The sequence below is a fragment of the Macrobrachium rosenbergii genome, chromosome 50 (genome assembly GCF_040412425.1).
Source record: "Macrobrachium rosenbergii isolate ZJJX-2024 chromosome 50, ASM4041242v1, whole genome shotgun sequence".
Taxonomy (NCBI): Eukaryota; Metazoa; Arthropoda; class Malacostraca; order Decapoda; family Palaemonidae; genus Macrobrachium; species Macrobrachium rosenbergii.
This window is the reverse complement of record NC_089790.1, coordinates 28,866,753-28,893,406: the sequence shown is the minus strand read 5'-3', so window position 1 is coordinate 28,893,406 and position 26,654 is coordinate 28,866,753. Positions and strand designations below refer to the sequence as shown.

Sequence of the window (26,654 nt, the reverse complement as noted above, 5' to 3'; positions counted from 1 at the left end):
GGCGGGTTTTAGAAGAAGAAAGAGGGAAAGAGACAGGGAGGGTTGGAGAGAGAGAGAGAGGGAGAGAGTGAGAGAAAGAAAGAGTGAGAAGGTAAATGAAGTGAGAGAGTATGAGAGAGTAGAGGGGGTGTTAGGGACGAGAAAGAGGGAAAAAGTGAGTGAGAGAGAGTGAGAGGGAGAGGAAGTGAGAGAGAGAGAGTAGAGGGGGTGTTAGGGAAGAGAGAGAGAGAGAGAGAGAGAGAGAGAGCTTATCGGTTGTCATTCAGAGTTATTCCAGGCAGCGCCTGGTTGGTCAGCTAGTTCTTTTATAAAGAAGAAATTTCAATTGAAGAAAATAAACATCTCATTTTTCATCGGACAATGTTTTGCAATTTTGCAGTTGTACATTCCTCCCTCAATTGAAACTGTAATCTTAGGTAGTTAATATAAACAGTTGTATTGTTCTGAAGAAAATAAACATCAGGAATTTTTAAAAATAAAATTGTTTTAGGAATCATCCACAAATAACTGTTGTGTTCAAAGATCTCTTGATGGCATTAGTATTTTTCTGAAAGGTGTTTCTTCTGCAAGATGAATGTCTCGCATTAAAGAAAAAGAGCAAAGTCTCTTCCTTCAGATATTGGTGTACCTACATGGAGGCCGATGGCGCTTTCTGTCACATGACTGCATCCAGCTTTGTTTGGAGAGTTAATTGTTTGGATTTACTATTAAATTAAGGTAGTTGTACTTGATATAGGAAATTTATAATTTTCTATAGTAATTATATTGAAATTTAGTACAAGTTCAGATTTCTACTTATGCTTTTTTGAATGTCACAATTTCGATTTCTTTCCTGTCGCTTGTACAATGTATTTTTTGTTATCTGTATATAATTACTATTTTGATTATATTTTTATGTTCCGTACATTAATAAAATTCATTATTTCCCTCATTAGAAATATCATACGAACTTTTATATACTTCTTTAGTGAAATTCTTTTTCCCTTTTTAATGTTGGTTATTCTGTTTTAGTCTTTTATTTCATGGCGTAACACCATACTGCCTTTATCACTATGAAACATTTGAAATTCATCCAAGGTGTTTTTCTTTCCCAGGTCATTCGCGTCAAGGTCTGAAGTGTCGCATGTGCAAGACCAACGTCCACGCTGCATGCCAAGATCAAGTGGCCAAGTGTCAGCCCAAGTCCAGATTGCTCAGGCGACAGAGATCCACCTCGGAAATTGAGGCAAAGCAGATGGAAGCAGGAGATGATGACAGTACGTATCTCGTTTTAAACACTCTAAATTTCACTGTCGTTTCCCACAGGAACAGTCAGGGTAAGAAACAGCTGGTCGTAGTCCCCTAGGTGGAGTAATAGTATTAAGAATGATGATAAGACTCCCGACCTGCGTCTCGGTAAGGTCTTCATCTACACTCAGATTGCATGGTTTTGTAATGCACAAATCTAAAAGCAGAAAGAAACATACAACTACATAAACAGTTCTGTTGTTCTTCCTTTTATAGACGGACAGCAGGGAACTAAAAGTTTCTTCAAGCAAAAGAGTACAGTATTATGACCTTTATTTTTAATATTTGGAAAAGGTTGCGCATTACTTTTATATCAAGGCTACAACATTCCCTTTTGAAATCTTAGCCTGCCGAGTTTTCCCAAGTAGGCTTGCTTCTGTAGGCCATGAATCCCACATAAAATGCTAATTTGATAATTAATGATGAAATTCGAAAGAAATAGACAAAATATAGTAACATAACTGACATAGTTATACGGTCTTAAAGATTCTTCTGAAATCAAATTATTTCTTACGAAGTATTGTCATAAATTTAAATTTTTCAGAGCAAAAGAAGGCCGTACTTATTCGCATCCCCTTCAACTTTCGTGCAATGAGCCACAGAGATACTGGGACCAAATCCTTAACATATCGTTTTAAACAAAGTAACTGGCCACTGGGGAATTTTGTTCATTTTTCATGTTTGGCTACATAAAATGCGATCTGTCCAAGAGTGCTAATATTTGTATCATTATCAATTTGGACAAGGTTCAAAACTGGGTAAATCTCACAGTTCCTTAGTAGCTCCTTTTTGACCTTATCAGGAGGTATGTCCAGACCTAATTGAGCTTTGTTACATGTTCATCGAGTTCTACCAAGTAGGAAGAAACTTTTGTGACAGCCACATTTCTGAGATTTTACCAAATACTTGAAGTGCTAAATCTTCATATGTGGAGACCTCCAAGGTCACCCACCCAGGGATGTCAGGCGAGGCCACTGAGGCCACCACTAGACCATGTGGAGAGTCAGCATTCAGGTTTTACCTAAATGGAAAGTCATCTGTAATTGGTGTTCTGAAAGGGCCTTTATTGTGTCAAGGCCACTGTTCCTATCACAGTCAACTTTCTTCTCTTTTCGCCACATGAAAATAAGATGTCAGTCCCAGCCATCAAGGTATATACTCGTAGGTTCTACAAATTACAAGGTTTGGATTTAGTTTCATCACGAGAAATGAAACAAGAGAGCGGAGTTTACTGGCCTATGCCTTAACGTTCATTGCAAAGCTTCAGACAACCAGCATGCAAGAATGCTCCACAATCCCTTTGGTCATTCTTGCCCTGTCACTGGAGGCCAGAAATGAGGAAGATTTCTTTTGTGTTATTAGAGCATCAGGTTGTATCTATAAAAGGCTAAGGATGTTCAGGAGACCACTTCATAGTTATTTCTATCAACATGACAAACTAGGACATAAGCCTTGAATGGCTGAAAGTCCCAGTTATTTCTTTCAGTAATAATAATAATAATAATAATAATAATAATAATAATAATAATAATAATAATAATAATGATAACACCTTTACAGGAGCAAGACTGCTTTGGTGTTTTCTGCTTTTTATAGTGCTGAAAGTACATATGTATTGTGCAAGCATGCTGAATTGCCCAAGTACTGAATAGATTTTTCCCTTAAGAAATAATAATTAATAATAACAGAACCTAAAAATACAGAAAATAAAAGCATTTTAACTCGAATTTAACAAGCCAATAATAAACTCATACAAAAACCCAAACACAATAAATATATAAAGTAAATGAAAATTTATTCTCAATTCACCTGTACTTAGGAGTGTTTACCTTATTACTTTAAAACTTGCACAAATTTTTTCTTCCATACTGGTTGATTATCAGATGTGATATTTTACCAAGTATATATAAAATCTGTGTCAGGCGGAATCCAGAACCCCCACCAAGTTCGTGAGTAATGTTTAGGCATGTAGTGTTGGTGTCATTTCTCTGACAGAAATTTTAAAACACCATTATCAAAGATCTAGACAACCCTCAGATATTTTAAGCTTTGGTGTCCCTTTTACCCCTGTCTTGTAAACTAATCAGAAAAGGCTAATTTTTAAAATTGGATTTCATTAGAAAGTGGATTAATCTATAAGTATGATGTTACTTAATGGAAATATTAACTGGCAGATGCTCAAAGTTCATTCTTACAAAATAAAAGCATTTGTAAAGGATGTCAAAAAATATTTGTTCTGTTATAATGGCCCAATTGCAGAAATCAGGATTAAAAAAACATTTTACCTTAAACACAATTAAAACATTTTACAAATTATATAGATGTAAGAGTTAATATTGCTTTTGAAATAGTGAACTACCCAGGAGAGGGTAGTGCTGTTCCCTTCCACGCTTAGTTCATATCTCAAAGCATTTATGAAACATAGGATTCGGATATAAACAATTTAAATTGGCTCATAAAGACATTACCACTTTCATACCTTTCATCAAATCAGAACATGTGAGAGAAGTAATGAAACCAAAGAAATCTAACCTTGTTTAAGACAGTCGTGGAACATTGCAATCTGATTATAACAGTATTTCAGCAGATGTATTGTAGTTCATCCAGGGCTACAGCACTTCATGCAAAGGCAGGAACTTGTTTGTCAGTTGTCTTTGATCCTTTACATACCTGAAGTGTCTGGCTGGAAAAAACAGAGAACGTGAACTGGAATACTTGGATAGAATATGATAACGTGAATACACCTCCTTGAGATCATGTTGGACTGAAGGAATTACAACATTATCTCGATTGTGAAGGGATCCAAAAACAGAAAGCAATTTAAATACTTGAATCAGCGATAGACTTCTAGAGAATAAGACACATTCCACTTGGAAGACGACAAAATATTAAGTTTGGTGTGGGGTCCCTATCCATCTGTGGTGATCCAGCAGCTCATTAGTTGACGTTAGCTAAGTTCTTTAGCTGTTTTGTCAATTTTTACAGGTCTGGTATTTGAAAATTGTGGATTGGCTTAAATAACGATAAGCAGTTAGTGTGAATACTGTAATACTGTATTCTGAAAGCTGAGACCCTGTGAATTAGCTCATTTTAAAAGTAATGCTCTGCACTTTTTGTAAGTAACCCATTGTTCTAAACATTTACAAAGATCCTACCAAATTAAGCAGAATCCCTGTGGTGACAGCACCCATCACTTCAATGAAACAGTTCAGTACAGATTTGCCAATGATCTCATTGGTCAAGACCTGCACTACTATTGCTTATACATTATTTTTTCTGTTATAAGGAAAAAACCCTTTGTATTTTACTTAATGAGCATTTTGTTTTCAGCTTGGTGAATGCTGTTCTATTCATACTCATTATTACTTTATTACTATAAGCATCAGCATCTGGTGGCTTCATTTTGTGTAATTATACAATTAGATTTAAGTTCCATTACGGTGATAAGGTTATTATTTTGTTTTTAAAAAAATATCTTTTTCAGCCTAAAAGAAATACATCTGACTGATCTGTGGTTATTCAGTGTGCCTAGAATAATGCACTTTTCCAGGATGAAGTCAATAGATTTTAAATTTAAAGAGTGCTATGTAAAGTTATCCTCAAGCATAACCTCTGTCTTCAAGACATTTGTAACCCCGGTCGTATGTCATCTTTTCAAATCTTCATTCTCAGACCTTATTATCAGAGATGAGTCCATGTGCTGACAAATTTAGGATTTTTCGTGTTGAAATGTATTATCAGGCCCATTTGTTTATGTATACAGTGATTTTATCATAGAAAGGTAAATTAGCTTATATTTCAGTTTATTTGAATCAAACAGAATATAGTTTGTGCTATATTTAAGATTACTTGGGAGTAAATGAAGGCACCAGATCTACCACAGCTTGAAAATTAGCTTTATATGAGTTTTAAAGAGTGAGTTTTACCACTGAGCTTTTCAAAAGATTGTGCCTTTACTGTTTGATTAGAGGAAAGGTATTGCCACTTTAATTCTTACCTTTGTACTCTTCTATTTTTGTTTTTTGTACTCAGAAATAGTATTTTTAAATCAGAAAAAATTGAGTAAGCATGAAAGTAATTAATCTGATTCTAAGCCACTTGTTCTATCATGTGGGACAATAATTTTTTAAATGCAAGGATTTTGCATGGCTTACTTCGGCTTTACAATTTATACATAGAAATGAACCCATTTGGTGGCAGTTGCACTTTCATACTGGCCAACACAAAGATTGCAAGGTTTACATGTAGAAGTGTAATGTGCTCCCCATTTCTTACAGCGACGCCGAATATCAGCTTCAGCTCTCTAATCGCCAGTCAGCCTACTAGGCGAGGTGCTGAGCTCCCTGCTCCCAGTACGACTACAGAAATCCAAATAGGTAGTTACAGTCGGGTCGCTTTAATTGGTCAAAAAAGGCTGTAAAACATGTACATGTATTCAAAAGTATTCGCACGTAGTAACATGTATCACTCGAGCCTAATCCACACCAAGTAACAAGATTTTTATAGTGGATCCCCATACAATTCTCATAAATGTGCCCCTAATATTAATTTTTGAGTAATGCCAGTGTTCAGTAGTTTCATAGATGTTTGTACAGCACCGATGTTTCCAGTGTCTTTATTTTGGTAAGGTTTTTTTTATATTGTATTTATTGCATTGGCAGTGTTGTGATAATCCATAGAATTAATGAAGATAAACCCAGTGACAGTCATAGATACAGGTAATTCAGGTGTTTCCCAGTGTTAAGATAACTTGTAGGAGGATTTCTTGCCTTTGGTTATTTACATTTCTCGCTTGGGTGTTTCTTTAATGCATGCTTCGTTCCCCTGGATGTAGTAGGCCTACTGTATGATACTCAGACTTGTCTTGGTGTACTGTTAGAAAATGCAGCTAATCCTTTGACCCAGTTACCTTGCATGTTAAGTATTGTGTTAGAAAGGAAATTTATCTTGTGATTGGTTTGGTGGTTTTTAATTCATAATGATGTTTTGTGCTAACATACTGGAACAGATGATTTAACTTTTACCTGCATCTTAAATGAATATATAATTGATCATCCTTAGCATCACTAAGTCCAGATATGATTTTTTGTGATTTAGGAAATTTTAGCAAAACTCTGTGATTAGACCTCACTCGTACATATAGCTTAGTAGCAAGGCATGTTATCAGCGTTCATGATCATACATCATATGCTATATACTGCCTTGGTCACTTGTCTTGCTTTTTTCCAGGTATGTATTACTAAGTACTACTGTGACTTATATCTAAGGTGGCATTTATTCATGTCTTAGGCAGGTTCATGTGTAGGATTTCTGCAAGGTTTCAAAAGCAATTTTTTTCGGAACATAGTTCATTCATTTTTACAATACAGTAGACTAAAGGGAAACCAGATCTGCTGTTCGTTACGTTTTCTGCATTTCTGTTCTTTTCAGTAACCTTCACAATCTATTTTTCAACTTTCATGACAAAACATTTTAGGACTTTGTGAATCTTAATTTGTTTTTCATGTGTTTTCTCGAATTTTCCCCGCAGTTCTGTTTTGTTCTTAAAAATAACATTTTTAGTACAGTACTCTTTAATGAACGTGAGGGGTTATGTTTTTTCCCGTTTAATTGTTTAATCCTCCCACAGTAGTGATAGTAATTATAATAATCCCAAATGTAGTGTTAAACCCACAAAAATTCCACCATGTGGGCACGGCCTAGGTCTTAAGTTACTCAGTAGTGAACATTACTTCATATCATTAATCTTATTAAAATGATAAGAGCCTACATTACTACATAACTTTAGAATCATGTGAGAGGAAACCAAAACAAACTGAAACATTTTAATTTGCTATTAGGGAGAACAGATTGGTCAAGGTTTCTAACATTGAAAAATGAAACATTAAAATAACGGCACTCAGACTCGAGAATGATCTTCTTTCGAGATATGTTTTTAGACAAATTAAAGGAAATGATTGTATTGCTAAAACTACAGCCTAATTTCATTGTTGAAACTATAACCAAAAAAATCTGTCAGAAAACTATGGTAGTTATCGAAATGTAAGTATTAAAGGTACTAGGCATGACACAAGGAACTAATATTACCGAAAGACGGACAACAGATTGACTAAGCAACAACAGTAGATTCCAAAAACATTGAGGACATAGACATAAATGAAATACCTCACATAAGAAATATGGACACATCACCAACCGCAGCGAAAATAAAGTAGCAGGGCAAAATTTGCACAAGAAAATTTTAAAAACTAGGACAAATACAGAAATCAGGCCATACATACCAAAGCACGTACAAAATAAAAAAAATTGCAGCAAATATGGCCATACTACAAAAAAATTTAACAACATTCCACAATGTAAATTCTGTGGATCATGTAATCACACGACTGTGGAATCATGGCTCACCAAAATGTATCAAAACCTGAATACATCCAGGGAATTCTATAAAAGGTATATAACACTGAACTTGTGATCTTGCAAGATAGATCAAGCATGACCTTTGAAGAAAAATTAGAGTTGAAAGTCAGAGGTTTCAATGACCTTCCAAGAAATTTACTCATAAATGGTACTCATAAAGAGGTAAGATACAGATTAATAATGCACTGAAGTCGGCTAATGGTTCCAAAAGTTAAGTATATCTTAGTTTAACCAGACCACTGAGCTGGTTAACAGCTCTCCTAGGGCTGGCCCGAAGGATTAGACTTATTTTTACGTGGCTAAGAACCTACTGGTTACCTAGCAACGGGACCTAAATTGTGGAATCCGAACCACATTATGACGAGAAAGGAATTTCTAAGATAAATTCCTCTAATTCTTCTTTGGCGGCTCAGAGTCGAACGCTGGGCGAACAGCTTGCCAGTCGAAAGCTCTACCAAAAGAGGAACTGGTTCCAAGGATGATAGTACAAATACTAGAAAGTCAGAAGAAAAAAATGCCAACCCAAAACCCATATGAGGAATCTATTAACCATGAAAACGTAGAACAGTTGGCTATTGAAGAAAATGTTATTGAAACATCTGTCAATAGGTCACTCAATAGTTCATCGCCAACCAAAAGATATGTAATAGCAACAAGCCAAATTTATCACGTAAGACCCAAAGTACACGAAAAACCGTAAAAACAGGACAAGGTATTTTACCATCCCCAATCGTAAGAAATGTTACCATCCCCGGTCGTAAGAAATGTTACCATCCCCAATCGTAAGAACAACTACAAGATGCAGGAGAAGAGAACTGAACCTAAAACACCAAGAGGTTCAGATAAAGAAAGAAAACTCCTACCTCAAATAAACAATAATAATAGTTCTATTCTAAAACCCAAGATATTGGAACAAACTTTTGAAACCTCAATCCTATGTACTAGTGAGCTTTTGAAACCTCAATCCTGTGTACCAGTAAGGAGAATGAAATAAACATGAAAATTATGCAGCCAACTTTGGACTAAAAAGCTTTTTTCAAATTGAATGAAACATACAATCTAAAAAATGGTGAAATCAAGGTTAACATGATACTTAAAAACAAACAATGTAATCACACCAACCCAACACTGGCCACAGAAAAATAGCCATACACATAATCCACTATGTTTCTGGGAAGATCATATTCGAAAAGGATATGAACATAAGCAGTTTGTATATGGATGACTGCCATATTCTGTACTGCTTCAAGACTACATGACCAGGGTTTCTTTAACACTGCCATCACCAAAGTAAAGACCTGTTATCTACAACAGGCTTTCAGTTTTCAGCAGAAAAAACTGCAGCTATCAGCTGGTAAAAGAATTATGACATTAAACAAAAAAATGGCACACAGCCTCTTACATATCTGCAAGATGTCAACCTTTTAGGTTCATCCTTTATGCACACTTGAACTGGATAGCACATACTGCATATATAAAGGGCAAGATCGAAAATGTATAAAATGTGAAAAGAAAGTTATCACATACATCTTGGGGAGCTGATAGATTAACCCTGATGTTACCATAGTATCATCTATCCTAGACTGTTGATTTCTCAGTGTCAGACTCAGTAGTATAAAGTTCAAATCCAATTCACAATTAAGAAATCAGAATCTGCAATGGGGCATTCAAGAACTCCCCAAACAAATCTGTACAAGGCAAAGGTGGTAAACCACTCTCCACCACGACTTAGTAACCATACAATGTACAATAAAGATTCAGGCAAGTGGCTCATCAACTAGAGCTTCTCAGTCAGAGAGACATTTTTATTAAAATTTATTTACCTCCAGTCCCATTTAGAACTAATAGGCGCCTGAGTCAGTAAATCTAAACATAATACCCTCGAGCACAAGAATTTCCTCTTCTTTGGATTGTGCATAAAATGCGTGTCTTTTCACACTTGTACTAATAAGCAAAAGTTATGCTTATACCCTCGAATATCATAAGCAACATACATAACAACACTAAAGACGTAAATTTCCCACAGTGTGCAATCGATAGAGATGGATCTAAATGTGCCTCTGGTGCAGGATTTGCTGCAAAATTGCATAATGCATCTGTTTTTACAGCCGAATTTGTCTGCGGTATGGTCAACAATTACTGTTATTCAGTACAAAAGTGTAGTTTTTACTGACCCGAGAATTGGTTTAGAGACCCATTAGAATTAGTTCTAGAAATCCTTGGGTTTAGCATATTATATGAAGCCAGGGTAACTGTTGAAATTTATGGGTCCCTGTGTATGTAGGCATTAAAGGAAATGAGACTGCGAATAAAGCAAACAGGGCTGCCATCATTGTAACGATCAAATTTACCTGTTACTATTAGGAATTTGTTACTGCCTCTTAAGCCCGTGATCTCGGGTACAAAATAGTAGGCATTTTGATCTATCAGTCTCAAATTAAAACATTAACTATCTGTAGACTTGTGGTGGTGTTCATTCCAAAAAGAATGGCACGTTGGAGTAATACTACCCCTTCTTAGAATTGGTCACGCTCATCTAACCCATGGGTATTTGATGAGTAACCCACAAATTCCAGTACCCAAATGCAGAACAACATGTACACTCAAACATATCTTGATTGATTATCTAACTTTCACCCAATAACGTATATTAAGTATCAGAAACAGATCTGAAAGAAATTGTATCAGAACCTTTAACATTTTCAGTTTATCCAGTTATTACATTTGTAAGGCGTTACAGTTTATTAAATTATATCCTATATAGGTCATCCAGAAAAAACCCTCTGGGGCAGCCCTATAAAAGTAAGAATGTGTTTATATATGTGTATATATGTATGCATAATTTGCACGTGTTTGTTTGTTTAATTTTAATTAAATGAGAGAATAAGTTTCAGCCGTCAAACAGTTTGAACTTGCATCCAAGATGCTTCTGGGTGCAAGCATCAAAACATTTTTTACCTCAGTTTTTCTTTTTGTCAGGTTAGAGATGAAATAATTTCTTTCTACTATTCTCTTTCCTGAGCTCTTTCCGCCTAAACTCCCGTCTGGTTTGTCTTCATCTAACCCCTTTTCCTTGATTTTTTGAGTTTTCTAACATGTTTTTGTCCAGCTAATTTCATATCTACCTCTTTTTTTTTGACCAACTGTTCCTCATTACTTCTTATAGCATGTCTGAACCATATCAGTCTTTGAGAATTAGTTCTTATTTCCATCTTGCTGGTACCATATCTTTCCAATAATTCATCACATGTAATGCAATTTTTCCACCACACCCCGGCAATGAACCAAGCAATCTTTTTCACACCTTTTCAAATTCCTGTTTTTGTTGTCACTGCCCATATTTCTGCTGCATAGAGTAGGCCAGGCTTTATATACCCATCATAAGTCTGGTATCTTTACTAATGGGACATTTTTAATGATTAGTTATCTAGTTATCTCTCGCCATTTCATCCAATCTAGTTACCTCTCACCATTTCATCCACTCTGTATCTGATCTCGCTTTTACTGCTATGTCAACTTCTACTTCACCAACCAGTGTATTCTCAAGGCAACCCAAATGCTCTACATCTTCCAAAACCAGCTGTCTATTACAACAGTGTTCTCAATTCCCCTCTTTCTCATTTTCTGCTACCATCTGTATTTTGTAGTCCAGAGCAACTCTTTCCCACATTAGCAACTTGGCCATTTTGATTGTAATGTTTCCTATATATCCTTTCCAGTCACCATATTTCATCCCACTCTTCCGCCATTTAATCATTTCCAACCTCTGTTCCTCATATTCTGCAGAAAACAGGCCCCCTTCATGCAGCAGCTCCCAGAGCCCCATTTTCTGCATTCCCTTGTAGGTCCTTCCATTGCTTTGATAAATAGTAAAGAGCTCAGGGCTGGTCATATGATGTACATCAATATTTATCTCAGATTCTTCTGAAACACCTGCCATTGCCTTCAGTCTACTGTAGATCTAGTACTGTGGTAAAGTAATATCACTAGCTTATCGAGTCTCTTTGATACTTGCTGTGTGGCTTGTTAGTCAGATGTCTTGTCAAGATCTACAAATATATATATTCTTCATGTCTAACTAATGTTGATTTTAATTATTTTTCTTCGGCCTTTCACCCAGCACCGTTTCCAGTTTTTTCTTAGTATACTAAAGTTGTTTTATTCCTCGGTAAGTTCCACTTTGAAGTGTATTCTATTATTCTTTCTATACCGTTACTATAAGGCTCATTTCCCATTTTTTTCGATCTGTATCATCCTTTCTCAGGTTTTCGTATAGTGTATAGAGCTCTTGGATGACCTCCTCTCCTGCTGCTTTTATAATGTCACTCGTTCTGGTATTCCATCAGTTCCTAGGAAATGTTGAGTTTTATTCCAAATGACCCTGGGGCTTTTCTATTTTTCTTCTTAACAGTTTACGAGGATATAATATTGCAGACCAAGCCACGACTGAAAACATTTTATATCCCGTACTGAAGTCAGTGCAACTCACGCGCCTCCTCAGTTAACCTTAAGTGTACCTTCATAGGAAGCTCTCTCGCATGCCAGTATATTAATGTTTAATAGGGTTTCTGTTGTGCATCTTGTAAGCAAGCTCAAACAAAACAAGGGCTGAAATTTATTCTTTCTAATTACTGTCTACATTATTATGTACAAGGTCATTTGTATGGTGTGTTAGAAAGCTCCCATTGAACGTATGCTTCAAGCTGACAGCATATAGGGATGTTTGGCACTGACCCGCAAATGGTAGGAAAAAGGCTTTCCAATATGTCATGGTTGGTAATGCTATGTGCTTGCAACTCCAAGCACCTTGGGTGCAAGTTTAAAGAACTCATTGGCTGGAGTTTATCTTCTTATTTGATAGCCAGTTATTTTACTATTCATAAGTGTATATATATATATATATATATATATATATATATATATATATATATATATATATATACATATACTGCACAAACGTGATTACTATGTCATGTATATATGTAGATATACATACATTTAAAATATATTCTGTATATATATATATATATATATATATATATATATATATATATATATATATATATATATATATATATTATATATATACACACACACACACACAGAGTCAACCTCCACCTATTCATGGTCCTAGATTCCCGGCCTCACCTGTATGTGGCTTTTTCTGTGGAACGTATATCCACATTATTCATGGAAATTTTGCCTATTCATGGAATTTTTCATAGAGAAATATTCACTAATTACTGTATTTTCTTATTAGTTTCGTGACTAAATACATTTTTATTGATAAGACTATTAAAATAGGTAGGTATAAGCATTTTTAGAGGAACTTCAAGTATTCATGGATTTTAGCCATTCATGGGGCTTGTGGTCCCTATCACCCCTGAATCCCAGATATATATATATATATATATATATATATATATATATATATATATATATATATATATATATATATATATATATATATATATATATATATATATATATATATATATATATATATATATATATATATATATATATATATATATATATATGTATATATATACATAAATTTCTGACTATATCAGGATAACCCATTTATATGAATCAGATGTGTTTTGAGTCAGAAATTTGTTTCTACCAACATTTCTTATATACTATTAATATATATATATAGCCATCCTATTAGTTCATATTTGATATATATATATATATTATATATTTATATGAATCAGATGTTTTAAATCTCTCTCTCTCTCTCTCTCTCTCTCTCTTTGATCTCTTTATTTCTCTCTCTCTCTCTCTCTCTCTCATACACACACACATATGTATATATGTATATATATATATATATATATATATATATATATATATATATATATATATATATATATATATATATATATATATTCATATGTGTATGTGGGTGAGAGAGGAGAGAGAGAGAGAGAGAGAAAGTAAAGTTGTGAGATTAAATGTGAACCAGGAGGATGGCTCGATGAAGTTAATATATAAAGATGTTGGAAGAATGAAAGCATTTGATTTATATCAATATTTCCAAATGAATATAACGAATGGCGGAATGATGTTAGGTTACGAGAAGAATGGAAGTTCTTTGGGTGTGAAAAGAAGATTGAGAAGAGACTCGACTCTTTTTATGGAATCCAAGGTGGGAAAGTGTAGAGGGATTGTTGAAACTTTCTCATTTATGACACTGAAGTTTGGATGTTATATATGAATGGAAGATAAAAGGTTGAAGCTGCTGAGCTGAATTGTTTAGGAACTATGTACTGCATAAGAAGAAATGACAAGGGAAGGAATGTGAGATACGAGGGAAAGGACAAAAATTTAGTGTAAGTGAAAAGATGGATCGGAGTGTTTCGAGATGTTTTGGAGATGTGGAAAGATTGGACAACAATGCTTCGGTAAAACATAATATTATTCAGTAGTGGTAAAGGGAAGGGTGAGAGGAAGACATAAAAATGGTTGGGGTAAAAGATATATTGGAAAGGAATGGCCTAATAACCAGGAGTATAAGAATGCTTGTTAGGTAAGGATGAAAGGCACATATTACTTGAAGAGCCTTCATTTAAAGTGTATGAAGTGGCTGGTGTTCAGGGAGTTTTACAGTATATGGCATTCATCAGCAATTATTCAATAAATTTAGGTATGAATATGTTAATGATCATTCTTTTTGGGTCCACCCTGTTAGTGGTAATGGTTTATATATATATATATATATATATATATATATATATATATATATATATATATATATATATATATATACATATATATATAAATATTTATATATATATATATATATATATATATATATTTATATATATATATAAATACAAATATTTATGTATATATATATATATATATATATACATATATATATATATATACATTTTATATACATATATACAAATATTTATATATATATATATATATATATATATATATATAAATATATATATAAATATATATATAAATATATATATATATATATATATATATATATATATATATATATATATTCATTTCAGCCAGTATACTGAGTAGAAGAATAAAGTGATTGGAGCCATTAAAAATAATATAAATTCTACTCCGAATACCTTTCCATGTTCCATCAGTTTACGTAATAAGTTGATTCACAGTCAGTATATTATTTTTACAGTAAATAAAGCCAGTACCAAGTTTGAGTTCATATATGAAAAATGCTGTGCGCAAGTTTCAGTCTTGGATATTAACTATGGTAGCAGTTATGAGATTTTTCATATTAATTTTACTAATAGTAATATTTTTTGGTAATGTACCTAAGTGGTATAATAATACTCCGTACTTGTATATTCTATTCATAAATTTCCTTAAAATCCTATTAAACTCAGATGCATTACTAGTTCAGTCAACTAAATTAACAAAGATAATTATGAATATTTTAAATTGTTCATTAACAATATATAATATGATGCAGAACATAAAAGGATCACTGACAATAATAACGAAGCATTAGAATCTGTTGTAAAGTATAATGATAATCCGAAAGGTTTGATCAATTTTATGTTATTGATTTTTTATTTCATCATCATCATCATCATCATCATCGTTGTCTCCTTAACGCCGCTTGACGCAAGAGACCTCTGAAATTCCGCCTTGCATGTCTCTTCCACAAATCTTTAGCCTTCCTTATCATAGATCTCATCCAAGTACTGTATGTTTGGATCATCCAGAGTCCAGGTAACATTTCCACCGGGGTTGTGCGAAGGATATGTCCACGTCATCTCTATCTCCTTTTCATCAATGATCTAGAAGACTTTTCAAACTGACCAAATCTCTTAGATATATTTTCAATAGCATACCATGATTTATATCCATATTGCAATACAGATTATGCTAGACCCTTAGATAATCTTATTTTCATTTGGAATTTCAGTTTATACAATTTTAAAATCTTATCGAGCCTTTTTCGGTGCAGTACTCTTTATGTGACTGCCACTTGACAACCTCATTCGATATGCTGAGCCTCGTATAATGTTTATTATAATTCAGATACAGAAATATACTTTAAAATAAGGACCAGTAGAGACCACAGCTGGGAATTTGTGAAAAAAAAAGTATATCTTAGTTTAACCAGACCACTTAGCTGATTAACAGTTCTCCTAGGGCTCGCCCGAAGGATTAGATTTATTTTACGTGGCTAAGAACCAACTGGTTACCTAGCAATGGGACCTACAGCTTATTACGACGAGAAATGAATTTCTATCACCAGAAATAAATTCCTCTAATTCTTCATTGGCCGGTCGGAGAGTCGAACGCTGGGCCAACAGCGTGCTAGCCGAGAGCTCTACCCATCCTACCAACGAAGAACTGGGGAAAGGAGAAGCACCTGGACCATCCGGAATTACAAGGGACTTTTTAGCAACTGGAATGCTACTTATCTATGAGCTCACTAAAACACATGTAAACCTGACAAAGGAAGAGATAAGACCAGAAGGAAGGAATCAGAGACTTACTGTAGTTCTGTACAAATCTGGAAAAAAAATGGCGTGCACTATGTGGAAATACAGAACAGTAAGAGTACTTGAGCATTTTATGAAAAGTTTGGAAAATGCACAGGAGGAAAGGCTAAGAAAAATGTTTAAAACTGACAGTCGTCACTTTGGCCTCGTGCCAGAGTTCAACAACTGAAGCAGTCTTTATAAAGAGTCATTACAAGATAAGTAAAAAAAAAAGACGTGACAAAGTCCCGAGACTAATAATAATGAAATACATATTACAAAGGCACGGGGTACTAATAAAGTTCTTTAAGCTTAGTGATCTTACTGTTCCATAATACCAAATGTAGAGTGCAGACATCGGCAGGTGTATTGAAAGAATTGAAGGTTAAATATTGGTGTCCGTCAAGGATCAGCGCTAACTAATGAAAGAACCCACAAAAAAAGTGCACAAAACGGAGATTCCTTGGAGGTGCATTTGGCAGATGGCCCATTACTAACAAAAGAATCAGATGAATAGATGGTGGAGAAAAGATTGAAAATCAATTTAAGCAAAGAAAAAAAAAACTTACGGCGACTTGAAAAGAAACAAAAGACAGACTACTATCAAGGAAGTGGCTATGTGGTTGTTGTGGAGTGTAGTAGGTAGATTCTGTATAGCGTGCTTTATGCAGTTAAGTTTTACCAGACCACTGAGCTGATTATTTTACGTGGCTAAGAACCAATTGGTTACTTAGCAACTGGACCTACAGCTTATTGTGGAATCCGAACCACATTATAGCGAGAAATGAATTTCTATCACCAGAAATAAATACGTCTAATTCTTCATTAGCCGACCGGAGACTCGAACTCGGGCCTAGCGAGTGCTAGGCCACAACTCTACCAACGCGCCTAACGAGAAACTGCTTTATGCAGTAGATGGTATAGCCTCATAAGAAGTGTTCGGGATTACAAGTCATACATGGTACGAGAAATTTACAGTGCCCTAAAAGCATTACAAAATCAATTGGAAAAGAGAGGGAGTTAAGAACCAAAATGTGATAGGTTGGCTGCTCTCAAAACAGATTGAGAATTTCTTTCACCTTAGGAATAAACTGGATAATAAAGCAGAGACTGGGAGAAAAGGTAAGAGAGTAGTTGCAGCACGGATGATCTGGAAAGGACAGGCAGACTATGGTTAAATAAAACTGTCCAGATTGTAGAGAGAGCAAAGACTGATGATGGGTCCATAGGTATTGTACCACTCTTTGCTGTAAAAACATGGGCTCTAACAAGTATAATGGATGAAATTTTGATTAGGAGTGACCACAGAATATTAAAATTCTGTTAAGGCCAGAGTACTCTGGGAAGAGTGTATTATGAATAAGGAATTAATGGAGATATGTGGTATCAAGATGCATGCAAAAAGACTGAAATCTCAAAGATTGATATGGTTTGGATTTGCCATCAGAAGGGATGACAATTAGCTGAGCAGAAAAGCTGTAGATGTGGAGGTAGTAAGGCGAAGAAAATTAGGATATCTTAGGATGTCATGGAAAAGGTTTAAAAGAAGACATAGTTCGGGTCGGAGGTCAGGCAGAAAGAGCTCACGACAGAAGTATGAAGAGAACACATTTCACTCCTAAGGCCATAAAGGGAAAAAGCTGCCCTAACAAAGTTTTATATTAATAAAATAAATGCACTGTTGTTTTAGAAAGATAGTAATTTGAAAAATAAGTATATATATATATATATATATATATATATATATATATATATATATATATATATATATATATATATATATATATATATATATATATATATATAGTATATATAAAAATTTATATAAGAAATATGAAAATTTATATAAATTATTTTATTTGAATTAATAAAATATACAAACAAATGATAGGTATCCCAATGCATGCTAATTATAGTCATAATGTTGCCAATTTATAGTGGCAATATTATGAATGTAAATATGTATCAGTCATATTGATTGTAAATTAAGAATTAGCTACACCTTTCAATTGATTAATGATCTAATATCATTACGTAATAGGTTATATTATTTGATTTCAATTTTAGCCCTAGGGTACTTGACATGTCTGATACGGTTAATGACCCTTATGAAAATGGCTTCCTTTTAGAGACAAGTTGTGTTGCTTCTCTGTGGCTGCTCATCTTTATTGAGAGGATGATGCGAAAAGCCATTGAGAGAACTGCATATGTAGGTGCAAAGTTGTGGGGTTGGAAATTATGTTTATACAAACAGAGTTTGGAATGGCTGATGTTTTCAGATGATTCACTGTGGATAAAGGATAGTGAAGGGAAACTGCAGAACCTGGTAAAAGAGTTTGGAAGTGCCTGCAAGAATATAGCTGAGAGTAAATATGAACAAGAGAAGGGTCATGTGTTAAAGGTTGCAAGGAAGATGAAGCAATGAATGGAAAATAATAGGGTGAGAGAAGGGGTTAGTTACATAACATAAGAAGCAAGAAAGGTAGCAGGTTGTGTGAAAAAAAATTGGAAGACAATAACTGTCTATGGTAACGAAGGTGAGGATGAATAAAAGGGTTGGTGAATGTGTTCTCCATGAAAATGAAGTGTGAATGTTGAATGCAAAATAATTTTTTTTAAATCTAGAAGCTGTTGTAATTAACTGTTTGATTAGGGTATGAAGAATAAGAAAAATTGATAGAACAAGAAAAAAAATTAATAGGAGGAGAAACTTGGAGATGAGTAGAAGTGTCAAAAAATGTTAGCATAGGTAAAAGGAAGGATAAAGGTATAATTCAAAAGTGTTAGGGGGAAGGAGGAGAGGAAGACCTAGAGAGGGTTGAATAGATGGTGTGATAGACGTATTGGACTGAAGGGACCATAATATGCAGGAATTGTAAGAGTACTTGCAAGGAAAGGATGATTGGCACAGTGTGCCTGTGGGTTTTTAATGTAAAGGGGTTCATCCACTGTTTAGTAGAAATTGTATGATTATGAGGATTTCTAGTATTGTGATAGAAAGCTGTACAACTTGCTCATTGGTGGCATAGGAAGTACAGTTGTTGGGGTTACAGACATAAAGTACTTTCAGGGTAGAGAATTGTCTTGTAAAGGGATTGGATCTTGCGGGATGATCCTCTTCTACTAGAACCAGTAAAAATCTTGCATTTCACTGCTGTGGGATGCCAGAAAAGAAAATACCATCTTCATCACTGCACGGTACAAAAATCACCAAATGGCCGGGAATATTTCGTTTGTAACCCCGTACGCTGTATTGATATTGTAAAAGGCAGAGAGATAATCAGACATTAAGCCAGGTACCCAAAATACAATCTCCAAAATCCCTCTTTGTCTTTCCTTGCATACAGTGTGTTTTCACCCTTGTCTCCCTTGAGTGACAAAAATATCTTGCTTCTTTTCTTAAACAATTTAACTGTCAAAATTATTTAAGGAAAGAAAGCAAGATACTTTTGTTACTCAGGGAGACAAGGGTGAAAACACATTGTATGCAGGGAAGGACAAAGAGGGATTGTGGAGATTGTATCTGGGGTACCTGGCTTAATGTTTGATTAACTCTCTGCTTTTTACAATATCAATATAGAGTATGGGGTTACTCAGGGAGACAAGGGTAAAAATGCATTGTATACAGGGAATTACTGTATACAGGGAATTACAAAGAGGGATTGTGGCGATTGTGTCTGGGATACCTGAAAGGTTCAGAGCTAGGGCATGGTACCAGTTACAGTTTCAGAAGACTGGGGACAGGTGAAAGAGTATAAATGGGTTAGTTCGAGGACTGTAGGGGTAAGATTTTGTGACAAGAGAATAAGATGGAATAGTAAATGTGTTGTTCAGGAATGGAAAAGAATGAGAGTAAAAGAGAATGGTTTTGCTTGGCTAATTTAAATGTAGATGGAGACTTGTGGAAATGTGTATTTAAAGAGGTTAGATTTTTGTAAATATATGGGTTTCAATAGTGAATATTCATAGGGGAAAGATAAAATGCAGGGGAAAAGAGTCAACTAAATCATGTATGACCCCATGGTAGATGAGAGAACAAGTTAATGAGAATAGGGATGAACATTATTATATATATATATATATATATATATATATATATATATATATATATATATATATATATATATATATAATATAATAGCCATACTGTACTGTATATATATTATATATATGTAATTATCAATGCCCGGTTTTCGTTCTACGCGCTTTGTTGATACGCTAGTCACTACAAAGCCTAAGATCCAAGTGCAAGAAATATGAAGCAATTTTGATGTGGTGCGTTCTACCGCACTTCAGAATTTCTTCATATTTCTTGCACTTGGATCTTAAGGCTTTGTAGCGACAAGTGTATCCAAAAAAGCGCTAAGAATTCAAGAAAGTTAAGAGGGCATTGTGGCTATTACAATTACATATGCATCTGGTAAAAGTGACCAGTAGATTTTACATATATATATATATATATATATATATATATATATATATATATATATATATATATATGCATGTGTTTGTGTGTGAGTGTATGTTAATCAGTCTTGATTTACACAGGGATTGTCTCCAGGATCATCCAAATATCCCAGAGTTTGCAGAGATTCAAATCTCTTAGCATGACCTACACACATCCACTTGAACTTGCCATTTGCTCTTATGTAACAGTGATTAATCTCTCTCTCTCTCTCTCTCTCTCTCTCTCTCTCTCTCTCTCTCTCTCTCTCTCTCTCTCTCTCATACGAGTTCGGTTACATGATGGCGAATTGTAAAACGCATTTTGTAAAGTGGTACAAGAGTCATAAAGATACGTCGTAGTTACAGTTTAAAGTCATGGCTGTAAACTGCTTGTTGAAAGTGGGTAAAAGTAGCACATGTAATCGCCATGCTGTAATATAATAAGCTGAAATGTTTCTTATATATTCTTGGTGCGTTTGTTGTGTGCCATAAATTGAATTGCATGTAATACGAAAGCTGCCAGAAGTGTTCACATGCAACATCTGTACACCGTTTAAACAGAATTTTATAGAGGAGGAAATTCTGTTTGTTTTTATTAAGCCATCTTTAGAACATAACAACGCAATATTCACGGATCATTCCTAGATAGTGACCCCCAACAAAGTTCGGGGGTCGTTGTCCAGGACTATTATTTTTTGGGGGTCATTATCTTTATGATATTTACAGTCTTCTGTTTATGTTTTTACGGTAATCCCCAACGGGCTTGTACTAAACACGCCGCAAAGGTGGACACATACCGGGTTAAAACCCTGGGTGGTCACTATCTAGGAAAGATTCATATTCACTTTTAGTGATCCAGCGCTGCATTGATTTTAGAATCTTAATTACAAGTGTGCACTTCTGACTGCGGCCTCAAGTTTTACTGCAGAGTTATATGGAGTTTTAACTAATATGGAAATGATAACAGTAATTATGTACTTTACCTGTATTTCAAAATAGGCAGTCGCACTACTGCAAATAATTGTTAATCAAATATGTAAACAGCCCTTTAAAGGAATGTTTAAGTGATTTTGTTACATTGTGGTTAAAAGAAGTGTAATTGCATTGTATGTTTACTACAGAATAGGAAATCGTTAATGGTAGGCATCTAAACACTTCTTACATGAAGTTTTTTAAAGCGATTGCTCCATGCCTCTTTGTTTCATTGTGCAAGCACGCTTTAGAAACAATTGTAGGCAGTGACATTGCCCACCTGTTTATCCCTTTCATCGTCATCATCATCATCCAGGTGCCATATCCCCATATATCCGCAATCATGGCTCGCCACTCCTCTCTATTTCCGGCTTTGCAGCAACTGAGCTGAGACATTTAGTTCATTCTCACCAATCCATCCAATACTAACAGGTCTTCAGCCTGATTGATTTTAAAAGAGAGATGTTCTATCAAAACATACATGTACAAAAAAATCATTTATATGTGTGCATGCGAAGGAGAATTTAGTTTTACTTTAATCTAACAGTGTTAGTGAATTGAAAAATTCTATCAAAACACACTTAACAAAAAAATCATATATCACGGATTTCAGCTGATAGTATCTCAGTTCTGATCACCAGTAATAAGGACTGGATTACTGTCAGTGATCCAGTATATATATATATATATATATATATATATATATATATATATATATATATATATATATATGTATGTGTGTGTGTGTGTGTGTGTGTGTGTGTGTACAATGTATATATTTATAATTATATATATATATTGTATATATGTATGTATGTTTGTTATAGGCAATAGCCTCTGTAGCTTTAACTTCTTTGATACTGACTTTTTCATATCTTCCCACGTTTATTTTCAGTCTTCTTCTAAATGCTGGATTTATTTCACCTGCTACAATGCGTTTCGCCTGTATCACAGACTTTGTCAAGCAAGAATTAAATACTAACATCCAGCATTCCATTTATAGCTCCAAGAGGAAGCGTATGTAAATTTGGGGGCGGTTGTTATTACTTTTTTTTTACACTGCTGGTTCTAAAGGGGGTTTGGTTAATTATTTACATTATATTTTCATATGTTATTATACAGTGTAACTACATTAATCCATTGGTTTCAAATTCTATTCCTACTTCGTATATTAGTAACAAAACTATTAATTTCTTCTGTAGTATTTGGGCAGGGCATGACTCTCAGAAGAATAAATTAATGATTTTATTAATATTACGCGAACTGGAAGTAGAATGTAAAACCAATGCAATCATGTAGTTCGCTACGTAATAACAAAATATGTAAATATAATTATAATAATTAACCACCACCCGTAGAAAAATAAGCATTGTAAATAAAATTAATAACAAACAACCCCCTCCCCACGCCAATCCTACATTAACGTCCCCTTGAAACTATAAATGGAATGCTGTATGTCATTGTATCTTAGTTCTTGCTCGACAAAGCCTGGGACACAGGCGAAACGGATAGTAGAAGGTGAAATAAATGGAAACCTCCCCGACTGCGTGTCCTTATCCAGAATTTTGAAGAAAAGCCGAAAGCAGAAACGAGGAAATATGAAAGTCATTATGAAAGCAGTCAGTGGCACAAAGGCAATGGCCTACAACAAAAATTGTGAAAGAGAAAAAACACTGCCAAAAACACCACACGCACACACATATACATGTGTATGTGTATATATACACATACATACATACACAGTGACACCTCAGCTTAACTGACAGTTTGGGGGTCTGTGACGGCCCCTCTGTGTAAATAACGAAATCTGCTAAGTAAGAAAGATTGGTAAATATCCGACACCCTGGAGGAACTCCCTTAGCTTCTAGTGAACAGCAATTCCATAACAATAATAATAGCCGATCAAAAGTGGTATTTTGATATTTTCGTTCAGTCTAAAATGTTTATTCACTTATTCAGTTACAGATGTATACAGTTGACTCCCGGTATTTGCGGGGGTTGCGTACTACAACCCCTCCCCGCGAATAGCTAAAATCTGCGAATACTTGACACCCCTCTAAAAACGCTTATAACTGCCTGTATTAATTGTTCAAACACCAAAAAAAATCTAAAAATGCTTATACCTGAGTATTTTAATAGTTATATCACGAAAAATGCATTTATCACGAAAATGTTATGAAAATACAGGAATTAGTGAGTATTTCTCTATGAAAAATATTACGAACAGACGAATTTTCTGTGAATAATGTGTATATATGTTCCACAGAAAAATCTGCAAATAGGTGAAGCCGTGAATGCAGAACTGCGAATAGGCGGGTGTTGACTGTGTGTGTGTGTGTGTGTGTATATATGTATATATATATATATATATATATATATATATATATATATATATATATATGTGTGTGTGTGTGTGTGTGTGTGTGTGTATACAGTATATATGTGTGTATATATATGTATATATATACATATATATATTGCGGAATGAATTGCTTGTAAAAAATACATACAGTACAATTCTGGACAGTTTAATTTAACAAAAAATATTACCAATATTACTATAGTTCTACCTGCTTACTGGGTTTGCTTACAAGATATGTAAAATAAACAAAAATCACATAAAACATACAAAAATCACGCAGTGTATAAAAAAAAACACAAAGATCTCTGCTTTAACTTACTCTACTCGCCCACTCTTTATTAACTTTCGTTTATTGCAGTATAGTAATGTACCTGGTACAGTAATGTTAATGTGATGTACTATATTTTTTAGTTTGTGTATGTGTGCACGTGAACATTCACGTATGCTAGACATTAAAATAAACTACGCACTTACTGTGCATTGGCTTTCCTCTCTCTCTCTCTCTCTCTCTCTCTCTCTCTCTCTCTCTCTCTCTCTCTCTCTCTCTCAGGGTAAACTATTTTTGGTAAAGTATGAGAGAGAGAGAGAGAGAGAGAAAAAGAGAGAAAGGCACGGTAAGTGGTTGTTTATCATAATGGAAGCGTGTGCGTACGTATATGCGCACACGCACACAGCCTGGTAAATGCGAATCGTTTATGCAGTCAACCAGGCATACCAAACTTATTGGCTTATCTAATAATTTATTACTATAACTTATAATAAACAACCACTTATTGTTTCAGTGACCGCTCAGCAAAACACAGGCACATACAGCAGCAATTACTGACTTCAACAGCTGAATCGAGAAACAGCTGTTTACCGATGTTTGTTACCGTAACTAATGTAATTGCGTTACAGTTTTCGACTTGTTAAAAACTTGCATATTTTCAGTGGTGACTTTCATTAGTAAAAATAACATTGATTTTTATTCATTCTTCACGCAGTGAAGGAAAATCTTGCAGATTTTCAGTGGTGACTTCCACAAGTAAAAATCACTAGCGGATCCCGTTGGGGCACCACCTGGGCACGAGCCCCCCATGAAAAATAATGACAAAATAATAATATTGAAGATTTAGATAATATCATAAATGGTAAATATAAAAATGGGGAAAAAATAAAAAATCTGTTATCGAAATAATAAAATTTTGAGAAAAAAATACTACTAATAATATATGTATATTATGCACATGTATATATGTGTGTATATATATATGTTTATATAATATGAAATTTGGTGGCCCCCATGAAATTTTTCTGGATCCGCTAGTGGTAAAATGAAGGAAAGGTTTGGACAGGCGAATACACTTGCGGAACTGACGAAATCACAGTTTTACTGTACTTCAATTAAAATTTATTTGCATGGATACTGATCAGCTGCATTTAAACCAAGTTTAATTAATTTACAAAAAATGCATCACCGAATTATGCTTCCTTTAGCAACTAATAGCAATGATGATGTCGGAAAAACTCGGTCAGCTGATGATTTTGAGAGCGTAAACACTACCAGAATGCAAATGGCGCATGATCGCAGCATTTATATATTTTGTATGATAATGTGATAATAGATACTAAATAACTGGATAGAGTAAATCAACAGTTTTATCAAAATTATCATTATTTTAGAAATTACTATGTTATTTGACTTTGGGAATGGATACTGTTCTGTTTCTAGAGCGCGTAAACAAACAGTAAAACAAAACCATTTTATTAAATTCATATATATTTTTTTAGATTTTATTGATAATGATTTGCAGTAGTATGATTATTCTGAAACGCAGTTACAGTACGTAGATTCTTCATTGGTGGGGTGGGTAGAGCTCTCGGCTAGTACGCTGTTGGCCCAGCGTTCAACTCTCCGACCGGCCAATGAAGAATTAGAGGAATTTATTTCTGGTGATAGAAATTAATTTCTCGTCATGCTGTGGTTCGGATTCCACAATAAGCTGTAGGTCTCGTTGCTAGGTAACCAGTTGGTTCTTAGCCACGTAAAATAAATCTAATCCTTCGGGCCATACCTAGGAGAGCTGTTAATCAGCTCAGTGGTCTGGTTAAACTAAGACATACTTAACTTAGTACATAGATGGATGGAATTACACTTTATATAACAAAACATCTCAGAATTTCTAAACACCTGGTTGCCAGGTACTTTCACTTTAAGATAAAAAAAAAATTACTTTATAATGCATAAATTTAACAACATCCAGCAGGTACTTTACATTATGTATCTATACTCTGGTTAAAACTTTCAACACACGAGAAAGATAATCTCATATGTTTTCCTTGCAAAACCTAAAGCTTAAAAGTACATTTTTCTTTTTTTGTCGGACACGATGGAGAGTCCATTAAGTAACTAAATCCGGTGAGGTGATATATATATATATATATATATATATATATATATATATATATATATATATATATATATGTATATATATATATATATATATATATATATATATATATATACATATACATACATATATATATACATACATACATACATACATATACACACACACACACACAGAGTGATACCTTAGTAGTTGAACTTGATTTGTCCGAGTACTGATCAAATTTTTCCCGCAAGGAATCATATAAATTGGAGTAGGCTACTACTTTCCAGACCCAAAAAATGCAAACGG

The 26,654-nt window shown here is 34.3% G+C and overlaps 1 protein-coding gene across 21 annotated transcripts in view; it reads left to right on the top strand.

Moving 5' to 3' along the window:
* Stacl (Stac-like) overlaps nucleotides 1–26,654 on the top strand; it is a 566,256-nt gene that overhangs the window by 424,733 nt on the left and 114,869 nt on the right. For 19 of the 21 annotated variants that reach the window (XM_067094383.1, XM_067094381.1, XM_067094379.1 and 16 more), the window contains 2 exons: nucleotides 1,095–1,256; nucleotides 5,565–5,663. In XM_067094383.1, coding sequence (XP_066950484.1) covers nucleotides 1,095–1,256; nucleotides 5,565–5,663 — 261 coding nt within the window. The remainder of the gene's footprint in view (nucleotides 1–1,094; nucleotides 1,257–5,564; nucleotides 5,664–26,654) is intronic. The other 2 variants (XM_067094377.1, XM_067094368.1) reach the window with 1 other exon arrangement.